Below are 13,011 nucleotides of genomic sequence, written 5' to 3'. Positions count from 1 at the left end.
ACAAAGTTATATCAAATGCTACATGTTCTATCTTCTTGAAATTTCGCAAACGTGTAGATTTACATTTGGTTTCGAGAAAAGTAGGCCTACGTTATGATGCCATAGTTGTTACAGGACGTCATGTCGGTGCTCTTTTGTTTATTTCAAAAAGCGAAATATTTGTTTTCATTGCAATTTAGCCTCTTTAGGTTCATTTTATTTGATGTTATAAGGTGATACCATAAACAAAGGAAGAAACAAATAGCATGAAATAAAACACACAATAATTCAAAATATGTTCCCATTGTAGATATTGACGACTGTGCTCCTCAGCCCTGTTTGAATGGTGGGACATGTACAGATGGTGTCAACTCCTATAGCTGTTCATGTGCTACCCGTTACAGCGGAATGAACTGCTCAATAGGTATAAACTACTTTGTTAATATTATGTCACTTTCACTTTTCTTTAGATTACCAGATTAACTTCATTATTATGTTTTGTTTTGGAAAGATTTGTCCATTTCCTATGAACGACGTAGTATCAAAAGCTACATTTGGTTTTGTATACGTGTTATATAGTACATCTGCTGTAAGTGCAATTTTGATGACGCATTGTATTTTAAACATTATCCATACAAGCCTTTATACGAGTTTTTAAAATTTGAGTTTCTAACGATAACAAATCTCATTTTGTTCAACGTTCGTGAAATCATCCGTAAGATCGCTAAGGCTACCATAATATTTCGTCTACAGACCGTTTTTTTGTATTCATTTCAACCTGAAAGTTAGTGACCAGTGTACCAAGAATCATGTTTGTGAGTTTTTAAATTTTCGATCACCTAATTTGATGACCACCACCCAGGAATGTTTTACCTTTGTTTAGAGGTTTGACATCAGAACTCTTACAACATATCAATATTAATGCAATATACTAAAGAGAGCGACTGGACGTATTTGCCAAAATATTGAGAAGTAAAGAAGAGAAATCATGGTGATAAGAGTGTAGAATGAACCACAATTAAAAAGGGAACCTTCACTTAACAGATTGTGAAACATGACAAAGGTATGTGCACATAGGGGTGGGGTTGTAAAGCAGATAACAATGAAGGGTGAAATAGAAATGGCGGTTACAAAAGTTCAGGTAATTAGACAGTGAAGAACGTCCAAGGTACTATAACGATGAAACAAAATGGTTGAAATATTTGAGAACTCGCAAACATGACTCTTATCATGGTTTTCTGTTTAGTTCCGTATGTATGCATCACCTGTGGAAACACTGGATACTGACTAGTGTATTGTACAATTAAAATATTTTATCTATTATTTTTGCAGACTGTGAAAACACTTCCGCCGGTTGTAAAAGAGGTATGTTTCTTTTAAACCTAAGTTAAACAAGGGATAGTGATTGTCCGACCTATTTTTTACCCGTAATGTTACACTTAATATAGCCCAAAAATAATCTCTTCGTGTCGCGTAGTATTTATCGTGGGATACATATACCATAGGCTTCCATATTAGTTAACAGTTGAAAACTAAAACTATTATATCTATCTCACTATCTGTCCGACTGTCTATAGGCGGTGTCACACAGAAAAATCCCGACCCTTGTTGAATAAACCAGATTCTAGAAATCTAGTTTTTTCATTTACGTCGGTGACAGACTGGCTACGAATAATCCGGATAACTAAAATCCAGATTCTTGATGGGCCATTGCGCACGCGCCGTTTAGGTAGATAAGCATTGTGACATCACAAAGTAACACGTCTCATTAAATGCGCGCTAATATAATTGTGCGCGGGTCATTGATAGCGTGTTGACTTTACACTGACCTTAAAGGGGATTATTTCAACATTGGTGTCAGACAGAAAAATCCCTTTAAAAAACCCTTGAAAAATCCTTTCAAGAGAGAATTACCTTGCTTCATATGAGGACTTTTGAAGGGATATTTGAAGGGATTTTTTAAGGGATAATTGATGTCAGACAGCCAAAAAGAGGATAATTAAAAACCGGATAACTAAAATCCGGATTTTGGGGCTCTGTGTGACACCGCCTTATATGTCCCATTTGCGTATTTGGCTTGCGTATTGCTGCGTATTACCCGAACGCAGACAAAGGCAGTCATACCCAATAACGCGCAATACAACGTGCTCACTACGTACTCAATACGCAGACTAGCGCATATGCCTGCGTTGGTCGCTCGCTAGTTTAACATTTTCTAAACTATCGCAAGCAAACGCAAGGTCAAATAGCATACGACCGGATACGAGTGGCAACGAGTGAATGCGAGCGACAGCGAGTGGCTTAGCGCAGGTTAACGCAATCATACGCACCTCTTTTTCGGAGCACGTTTAGCTGCGTTTCCTGCACGATTTACCTCGCTTTAGCTCGTGTCCATACGCACGATTGCGCGTATTGTTGCGCTGTTGCTCGCACATCGCTGCGATTAGTTGCCTTTGCGCTGCGTATCGGAAATATAAGGCGGGGCGCCTTACGGGTTGGAATCATACCGCAGTCAACATTTGAAGAATATACAACTACTGAACAAGAAGATGCCTAAATCCAAAGCGAAAAGGGGGGGGGGGGGGGGGGTGACGACGAGGACGAAGCCAGTCGAGCCGCCTAGGTCCCATCGCCCCCGCCGGCCACGGAGTCACCATCGCTGGGTGAACAGGAGGAGACGAACGTGGTGAAGAAGCTGCGGAAAGACCTAGTCAATTTCTCAAGTGACCAAGAGAAGAAGCTTGCCTAATGTTAAGAATGCCAAAAGCATTCTCCACCAATCTCCTTGCCCAGGACAGCCGGTAGTTGTAAATTCTCTCTTGTCTAGCCATAGCCCTCCTTGCGTACGGCTTCATTAGCCATGTCATCATGGCGAAGGTCTCGTCTGCCACAAAGAAGTAGGGGTGTCTTCATCATCGTTGGATTTTGGCTCTTGCAGAGGCACTCCAAAGTTTTCAGATTCAAGACGTTGTTTTAGTTCACACAAGTTGAAGAGCTGTGCATCAGAGGTTTCGTATCCGACATCTCTACACACCAATTTGTACTTGGCGTCGACCAGGGCCATGAGTAAAATAGAGTAGAAACCCTTGTAGTTGTAAAATATTGACCCACTATCCTCAGGGCACTTGATTGCAACATGCTTGCCGTCCAAAGCATCAAGGTTTGGGGAGAATTCCAGCGGTCTTCGAAGCCCTGTGCGACTGCTTTTCATTCATGTGGGCTGGTAGGTCACCTCACCAGCTTATCACCGTATTCCTCAATGATGGCAGTGCATACCTCACGTACTATGAGGGAAATGGTATTGTGGGCTTCCCTGAAGCTTTACACGAGTGTCTTGTAGCTGTCACCCTGGCCAGCTTCAGCACGGGCGAGAGGGTTTTTCTGAAGGTGTCCCACTTCTCCAGTCTTTCATGTAGTCTCTGCTCAAACTCTTTAAATATTTCAGGGGTAAGCCTCAAAACGTTTGTGAATGCCTCTTGGTCCTCGTCTTCCAGCACCCTCATCAGTTGGTCGAATTGTCCCTGGTCCTTCCTCCGGTAGATCCAGGACCACATCCAACAACTCCAACGGGATACTTCGTTGAAGCAGCTCATTCAGCAGCTTCCCTTGCTCATAATCTTCATTCGCCTCTCTTCTTCCAGCTGAACTAAAAGCTTAAGCTCTGCTTTAGGGACATTATTTTATCAGATTTATTTTTCTTGTAGATGTAGAATTGTCAGAACCTAAGATGTTTATGCCCAGTCCCGCAAAATGACTAGTATTTTTACATATGCCACAGCCCGAACGAGCTGGTACGCTGTAGCGCGAGCCGACACGCATCAGAACGAACAACAGACTAGCTAGAGCGAGCGAACACGCGTCGAGACCAACTGGTGCGAGCTACATACGCAACATGGCGAGCAAACTGCGTATTGAATCGTACTGCTATGAGCAACTATAGCGTGGCCATACGCAACCGTAGGCAGTCTTTGTACGAGCGGCGTACGAGCTACCTACGAGCTAGATACGCAATAATGTGACTGCTACCTTCAAATTTGCTGCGTATTGCTGGGCACGGCTGCGTATTGATATACCCCGCAGAGCGCACAATACGCAGCAACATACGCAAGGGTGTGACAGAGGCTTTAGACGCCGGTGGGGCGATAATTAAATATATAGAAATGGATCTTGAGGCACAGGTTCTCTATAATTTTCTGTCTTCAGCTGCTCTAGTTAGCTGCTGAAACGACATTTCCTTCCTTTGCATTCTGAGCTTATGAAGATTATAAATGGCTATCCCTGCAAAGCATTGTGTTGCAGAAAACAATTCTTTTGTCAGTTGGTGCATATAGATTTGTGCCTATACTGTGTGAGTCAAAAAGAGTTTACACCTACACCTTCTTTTGTATTGGCATTTGTATGTAAGTCGCCATGAGGGTCACGCCTAACGGACCTGTTGCGCTTTAAAAGAAGCCAACATTATTATCATTATTATTATCCCCGACAATAATTTTTCACTGTGATTGATTTTCTCTTTAAGGAGGATTAAGTGGCTCAATGAGGCTTAGAACGAAGGGATGCAACGCCAGTTAAGATTAAATAATGTCAAAACGTTCCTGCATGGTATCGGTAAAGCTTTTATTATTAGCACACATGTGCATTGTCCGTAAAGGCTACAAGATAAAATGCTCCCCAATAGAGTGGAGAGTGTACACTGTGCAGTGTAAAAAAGTTTACACCTAGAAAATTGCTAATTATTTAAAAAATCATCTATGAACAGTAAATTATTATACATCTTATGAAAAAGTGTTTTATCCCAAATCATTTGGTATCATATTCGTGTGGTATGTGTTCACGCTTGGATGAACAGTAGACATAACAACCACTCTCGCCATCGCCCTGCCCATCGCCTTTCTACTTCTTGTTGCCATTGGTTTTCTCGCATTTTTAAATTAAAAATTACTGACCAGTGTATTTACAGTATTAAACAGAAATATTAATAATAGTCATGTTTGAGAATTCTCAAATTGTCGACCACCTTATTTCATGACCATCGTCAGGAACAGAAATATGTGAATAAACCTGTTACCTTTGTATCATTATGGAGGTTTGACATAACTCAAATAACATAAAGACATTACATGCATACTATAAAAGAGAGTGACTGAAATTATTTTCCAAAATATTGAAAAGTAAAGAAGAGTAATCGTTGCGACAGTAGTGTAGAATAAACCACAATTAAAAAGATCAACAGACATGACAAAAGCATGTGCAAATAGGGGTGGGGTACATTCTGAATGTAAAGTAGATAACAATGAAGGGTGAAATAAAATCGGTTGTTACAGAAGTCCAGGTAATTAGACATTGAAGAACGTCCTATGCGGAATGGTCATGGTCCTAACGATGCTCATAAAACAAAGTGATCAAAAAGCTAAGAACGCTTTTCGGGGTTTTATGTTTAGTACTGTATATGTACGCATCGACTGTAATATTAGTGGATAATGATCAGTGAATTGTTCATTTAAAATATTTTGTATATTATTTTTTGCAACAGGTAAGTGTTTTTAATATTATTTTCAAGAGGAGTGTTTTGATTATTTGAAGACCACAACATTTAATGAGTCAGAAATTGTTTTTGAAAGTCTTTATCCCCCCTTTTGTCTACAAAGTTGTATCAAAAACATGCTCTATCTTCTTGAAATTTCGCAAACATGTAGATTTACATTTGGTTTCTAGAAAAGTAGGCGTACGTTATGATGCCATAATTGTTACATGACGTCATGTCGGTGCCCTTTTGTATATTTCAAAAAGCGAAATATTTTTGTTTTCATTGCAATTTAGCCCCTTTAGGTTAATTTTATTTGATGTTATAAAGTGTTACCATAAACAAAGGAAGAAATAAATAGCATTAAATAAAACACACAATAATTCAAAATATGTTCCCATTGTAGATATTGACGAGTGTGCTTCTCAGCCCTGTTTGAATGGTGGGACATGTACAGATGGTGTCAACTCTTATAGCTGTTCATGTGCTACCCGTTACAGCGGAATGAACTGCTCAATAGGTATAAACTACTTTGTTAATATTATGTCACTTTCACTTTTCTTTAGATTACCAGATTAACTTCATTATTATGTTTGTTTTGGAAAGATTTGTCCATTTCCTATGAACGACGTTGTATCAAAAGCTACATTTGGTTTTGTATACGTGTAATATAGTACATCTGATGTAAGTGCATATTTTGATGACGCACTGTATTTTAAACATTATCCGTACAAGCCTTTATACGAGTTTTTAAAATTTGAGTTTCTAACGATTACAAATCTCATTTTGTTCAACGTTCGTGAAATCATCCGTAAGATCGATAAGGCTACCATAATATTTCGTCTACAGACCGTTTTTTTTTTATTATTCATTTGACTAAACCTGAAAGTTAGTAACCAGTGTACCAAGAGTCATGTTTGCGAGTTTTTAAATTTTCGATCACCTAATTTGATGACCACCGCCCAGGAACGTTTTACCTTTGTCTAGAGGTTTGACATAAGAATTCTAAAGCAGGGCTCCCACTTAGCCGAGTTGTGGTGAGTTGCCTCAAAGAGGCAATCGCAATAACTCGCGATAATTCGGTATGGCTTAGCGTAACTCTTTACAACATTCCAAGACTCTCCTCGAAGTCGCGAGCAGTTCCAAAATTTTGAACATGTTCAAATTTTCCCCCCGATTCGTTGCAATTCGAGATGAACTCGCCTATATTCGTTATATACACGCATTACGCATTACATGGGGGGGGGGGGGGGGGGGGGGTGGGTGGGTAAGAGGAAAATTTTAAAATATTCTTTTTGGTGTCCCAATATTTGAAAATTTGGCCGATCGATATTTCGTTTGGTTGGGGGGGGGGGTAAGGTTAGCTCATTGGGGTCACCCATTACCACAATTTTTTGTTTTTTTAATGTTTTTATTATTATTTTTTAAATACAAAAAAAAAAAAAAAAAAAATGGGGGGGGGGGGGGGGGTCCTCAAAAACACACACATAAAACAAAGTTAAAAGGGGGGGGGGGTTCAACCCCCAACCCTCCCACCCCCCCCCCCCTGCGTACGCGCCTGCATATACCATAGGCTCCCATATTAGTTAACCGTTGACAACTAAAACTATTATATCTTTATCACTAACTGACCGTCTGTCTATATGTCCCATTTGTGTCCCATAGCTTAGACGCCGGTGGGGCGATACATAAATATATAGAAATGGATCTTGAGACACAGGTTCTCTATAATAAATAAGTCTTCAGCTGCTCTAGTTAGCTGCTGGAATGACATTCCCTTCCTTTGCGTTCTGAGCTAATGAAGATTATAAATGGCTATCCCTGCAAAGCATTGTGTTGCAGAAAACAATTCTTTTGTCAGTTGGTGCCTATAGATTTGTGCCTATACAGTGTGAGTCAAAAAAAGTTAACACCTAGAAAATTGCTTCTTTTGTATTCGCATTTGTATGTGTGGCGCCATGAGAGTCATGCCTGACGGATCTGTTGCGCTTTATAATAAGCCAACATTATTATCATTATTCTTATACCAGACAATTTTTTTTCACTGTAATTGATTTTCTCTTTAGGTAGGATTAAGTGGCTCAATGAGGCTTTAAGAACAAAGGCATGCAACGCCAGTTAGGATTAAATAATGTCAAAACATTCCTGCATGATATCGGTAAAGCATTTATTATTAGCATACATGTGCATTGTCCGTAAAGGCAACAAGATAAAATGCTCCCCAATATAGTGGGGAGTGTACACTGTGCAGTGTGAGTCCAACAAAAAGTTTACACCTAGAAAATTGCTAATTATTTTAAAAATCATCTATGAACAGTAAATTATTATACATCTTATGAAAAAGTGTTTTATCCCAAATCATTTTGTATCATATTCGTGTGGTATGCGTTCACGCTTGGATGAACAGAAGACATTCTCGCCCTCGCCCTGCCCATTGCCTTTCTCCTTCTTGTTGCCATTGGTTTGCTTGCATTCGTCTGCCATCGCTATAGAGTGATCCACGGTCGGAAAGGACGTATTAATACGCCTGAGCCCTTGGTGCAGGTAAGTCTTCAGGAGCGCTTTCAGGAGCGTTTGGGGCACGATTTAGTGAGCGTATTCGTTATGGATGAAACCTAACCAGACCTTGAAAGTGAAATTGCTTAATCAAATTGATGTCTGTTCTAGTTTCTGGGCAAGCTACCTAAATTCTTAAAACTATTGCTATATAAACAACATGCATTTGATAATATGGGATTAATATTTTTGTTAAAGTGCAAAAAATACCAACTCGTCTGTTTGGAGCCAGAAGGGCCTTAACCCATATACTTTAACACAGAAATAACGCCCTTCTGGCTCTAGACGAACTCAAACTCGTTCACAACTCACAAGTATTCAAAGCTGGTGATATTTTGATTAGAAAGTAGAAGAACCGGATGATGATTTCCACAGGGGCGCATGTTGTACAACCCACTGCATCAACTAAATTACGCGAACATTACAATGATGTATTACAAGATCCGAACGTCGTTTCCAAGGGATATACAAAAGGGTATTGAAATCACCTTTATATTGATTGCTTGACAAAATTGTATACAGTTTTTGGCACAACACCCCTGTTTTATACCATGCATTCGACATTCACAGTGTGAGTAGTTGATACGCTTCTAAAGGCTCGTTCTGATTTGACGTATAACCACCTGAAAAAAAACGCCCGTTTTTTATTTTTTATTTTTTTCTTCTCCAAACGTGTAAATGAATGTCAAATGTACACAGCTGTATTCACTGAGCTATGTCTGAGAAGATACATATTTGTAAAGCTGATATATACTTTATGTCATGATATTATAAAACCACCCTTCTTTATTCATCTGAGTTATCAGGAAGGCACTTTGGGAGCAGGACTACACCTGCCTTCAGGGGGCATCAACCCTTCATTGGCGCACGAGTTCAACGATGGGCTAGAGATGGACTCTAGATTTAATAGTGATGAGGTGGATCGCCATGATGCCGAAGTCAAGGGTCTGTCCTATCGGCAGACGGTAGATGAACATCGAGCATCCAGTGGTAACCAGGCAAAAGAGTCCGACTTGAATGAGGTCCCCCAAAAGGAATTGCGAGTATAAAGTCTACCATTGATCTCTTGATACCTAATTCGAAACGATTCTGTAAACCAGACATGGAGATTTTGCCATTTTGTATATTTGGGGTTGAGGGGGGGAAGTGACCTTTACATTCACTCAGTAGCTCATTCAGGGTAGAATTGGGCTAGCAGAGCCCACCCCCCTCCTAAGCTGTTTAGGTTCTTCGACACACAAAGGAATACTTCTTCTTGCCGTCAGTCCTATGTCTTCCTCATGTTGGGTTTCCATTCTATTCCACATTTCTCTCTGGTTGGGATGTCCCCATCATTACTGGATACGCCAATGTGCTTATCTATCCTCATGCTGTCACTTTGCTCTGTGTGACTTTTGCTACGTTTTTTAAAATTTTTTTATCGCTTACTGTTCACGGTATAAATATAAGCTTTATTATCAACCTTTCTACCCTTTGTATGTTGAACTAACATTAAGTTGAATTTGTTAATACGGGGTGTTTAAAAGAAAACGCAGCAAGATGTTGATTGGTAACATGTGGCTGTGTCTCTTAAGTACGTAGGCTTTAGTGAGCAGACACTAATACGCACGAGGGTTTGTGCTTGCACACTAAATGATAGGCGGGATTAAAGCATGTGGTTCGATTTGTTACATCACTGGATGCAGCTGATTCGAGATTATTTACACAATGAATTATTATTAACGATAACATGATATCAAGGATTATGTGTAGTATTGTAGGAAAAAGCTGTAGCTTTAATGTTAGTAATGGCGCCGGCTCCTACCTTCTATTCTTTCATGTTAATGGGCCCCATTTACAAGCTTTGCTTCTCAGGGGTCAGTACCAGTACCAGTGTGATGGTAAATTGTTTTTAATGATTGGCTGAATAAATTGAAGTGAATTTTACAATGTGTGACCAAAACATATTTCCATATATTCTTGTAAATTTGGATGAATTAAATAATTGAATTGAATTGAATCTAGTGCTCACAATGTCCCGGCGTGTCGACAGCCGTGTCCCACAATGCATCACCAACTGCATGACGCGTGCATGATGATACTTGGGTACAGGAACCGGAAGTCGCTCTATGTACGCAATTTAAAATACATTACAGCAGTGGTAGCAGTATCAGTGAATCATCCTGCCTTTGAAAAGGAATTTGTTTAAGTTTTTTAGGTTTCTACTGGTCTCAAATTTAATGGAGGCATATCTTAGCCAAACTTGACTTTTCTACTTTAGGATCGGCGCGCTACCCTGAAATCCCACGTGTCGCATATAACCCGTTCAACTTTACTTCTGGAAGCGTGTGAACATTACAATGACGTATTGAGTAATTTGGAAATAATTAACGTGTACATAGGCAATACTACCATGGTGTATTGAAAATGCTCTTAAACTGATTTAATGAAATAATGTAATAGCAGTAAGGGTATTCGTTGTTATTATTAAACTTGTTGTTATTATTATAATTATTTCAAATATCAATATTATCATCATCAAAATCAATGTTATCATCATCAAAATCAATGTTATCATCGTATATTGTTTATTCAGTACTACTTTAATATTCTATTCATATTAAGTGGTGATTGTTATAAATGGGGCTTGTACTTCGTTTCTGTATTAAAATATATTGAAATAACTAAGATTCTAATGATATTATTTTCATAATTTCACTCAGTCATGAACGTAAACGATAGATTATTAAGAAATATTACTCAGTCATGATACAACATTGTATCCTTCGCTACCAATAACAAAAATTATTAAAATCAAATTTAATATCCCTGAGCCTCACTTTTCGAAATGAGCAAACATTACAATAACATGCACTGCCTTATATATTGGGTCTTTATATATTTACACAGAGCTGAAATAAACATAACTGTGTCTAGTCATACTGTTGTCCAAATGAAGTCAACATGTGGAGAATTACGTCTTCCAAAATTGAAAACGACATTCATTTTCATTGCCTTTTGTAGGCAGTGAATTTTGGAGTAGGTTACCTATTAATGTCAGATTGCCAAGGTCTAGAAATAGGTTTTGGGAGTTCATTAACATTTGTTGATCAAATCATGAATGAAACTCTTTGTAAATAGTGTTTATATATACAAGAATTATATTTCATTTTTTATAAGGTTGTATATTGTTAGACATTGTTAAGTATTTGTTAAAGCCCCACTGCACTTCTTATAGCTACTGCGCCCTCTATATAGCAATCAATTCCTAATCGGGGACCATTGGTCCCCAATGATCCCCTTTTTTTATGTTACTTGAGAGCTGATTTGATGATAACCACCTGTCAGTGACCATGCAGGGAGGTCTAATCTCTCCTGGCCAAACTAGTGCAGTGGGGCCTTAAAGTGTCGATTGTAATAGTAATTTCATTATCTTGTTTTGTTTTGTTTTCTGAAATTCACTTGTAACATATACTTTGTGTAGCTGTAAGGTCTGTAGTGGTTAGGCTCGACTGTGCTATAATCTGGCCCCTTTTACAAACAAAAAGTTTCTGTTCGTGTGTATGTAAGTATCATTGTATAACATGGTGAGCTCAAATTGCTGAATTGTTGTTTGTAAATAAAATCAAACCAAACAAAAATATAGCCATCATGTCAGAAAGAAAACATTGCTTTTGAATGCATTATGATTTTAGTCTATAATATAATTGACAATTACATTCAGAATGTAACAAAATGTAATTAATGCAGTCAGGATTAACAACATGTAATCATGTAATTACCACTATGAACATGACTGACAAAGAAAGCGGACAAAATATACAGTTTCTTAGGTAGACAAAGGAACATCCCTTCACTGCTATTATGTAAAAATGTGTAGAACAGGTGTCACATGCCTATTTACTTTTTACATAATAGCAGTGAAGGTATGTTCCTTTGTCTACCTGAGGAATTGTATATTTTGTCCGTCATAGTCATAGTGTACGTTCATCACGTGGTCATGATTACCATGTTTACATGTAATCATGTTAATCATGTGATTATGATTATCATGTGATCTTGTAATTGCGTAACCATGGTTACAGGTTACATGTGGTCGTGTAATCATAATCATGTGTTCATATCATGTTCATTTATAAAGCGTGGCTGCAACACAGACATAACATACCTACTGTGCTCAATACAGAGTACCATATTATTACTACCGGCTGTAATATCGTCGCCATGATAAGGCGGTAAAACAGTCTACGAATCTCTTCCCACCGGGTACCCATTAAAGGGAACCAAAACCTTCATACTAAGTTACTTTTATTGTAGAGTTTAAGATATTTGAAAAATATCAGTGAAAATTTGAACAAAATCGGGCAAAGAATAAGGAAGTTAGAGCTTTTTAAAATGACTAGTCACTAGAGGGCGGTAATCAATGTGATGACATCTGTGGACAACTCTCCATGCCTTTTGTACATCAAATTTCATGTTTTTCCTTCTTTCTTGTGATTGAGATAATCTACTCCCCTGAAAGCAAGATATAGAATGCAAAATTATATTCTAATTCACATGTTATGATGTCGGATCAAAAACAAAAATAAATACGAAGAAAACGAAAAAATGGTGAAATTTTATGAACAAAAGGCATGAAGAGTTGTCCACAGATGTTGTCATCAAATTGAATACCGCCCTTTAGTGACTAGTCATTTCAAAAAGCTCTAACTTCCTTATTCCTTGCCCGATTTGTTCAAATTTTCACTGATTTCACTGAAATCTTTTAAACTTTACAATAAAAGTAACTTAGTATGAAGGTTTTGGTTCCCTTTAACTTTACCCGAGTGGAGAGTAGCAAATGCAACTACATGTAAATGTCTAGACAAAGTACATTAGTACCACGGTGGGATTCGAACCGCGAATCACGTGATCTTGTATACGTCATCATTTCGTGATCGGGTAATCGTGACGATTCATATTTATAATTGTCG

General features: G+C 38.4%; 1 protein-coding gene across 1 annotated transcript; it reads left to right on the top strand.

The window, feature by feature from the left end:
- The first annotated feature begins 294 nt into the window (after positions 1 to 294).
- LOC105442892 (protein crumbs homolog 2-like) lies at positions 295 to 9,557 on the top strand. The gene is made up of 5 exons (XM_030989666.1): positions 295 to 403; positions 1,312 to 1,344; positions 5,910 to 6,023; positions 7,911 to 8,047; positions 8,866 to 9,557. The coding sequence occupies exons 1-5, from the start codon at positions 388 to 390 to the stop codon at positions 9,106 to 9,108; spliced, it is 543 nt and encodes a 180-aa protein (XP_030845526.1). The 5' UTR covers positions 295 to 387; the 3' UTR covers positions 9,109 to 9,557.
- The last annotated feature ends 3,454 nt before the right edge of the window (positions 9,558 to 13,011 follow it).

This window comes from Strongylocentrotus purpuratus, unplaced genomic scaffold, assembly GCF_000002235.5.
Source record: "Strongylocentrotus purpuratus isolate Spur 01 unplaced genomic scaffold, Spur_5.0 spur5_contig_842, whole genome shotgun sequence".
NCBI lineage: Eukaryota > Metazoa > Echinodermata > Echinoidea > Camarodonta > Strongylocentrotidae > Strongylocentrotus > Strongylocentrotus purpuratus.
This window is presented reverse-complemented; position numbering and strand designations above follow the sequence as displayed.

Excerpts from the sequence above, each read along its gene's own strand:
- LOC105442892 (XM_030989666.1), top strand. Across the intron at positions 1,345-5,909 it reads TTCCGCCGGTTGTAAAAGAG|ATATTGACGAGTGTGCTTCT; the intron begins GTATGTTTCTTT and ends TTCCCATTGTAG. Across the intron at positions 8,048-8,865 it reads CGCCTGAGCCCTTGGTGCAG|GAAGGCACTTTGGGAGCAGG; the intron begins GTAAGTCTTCAG and ends CTGAGTTATCAG.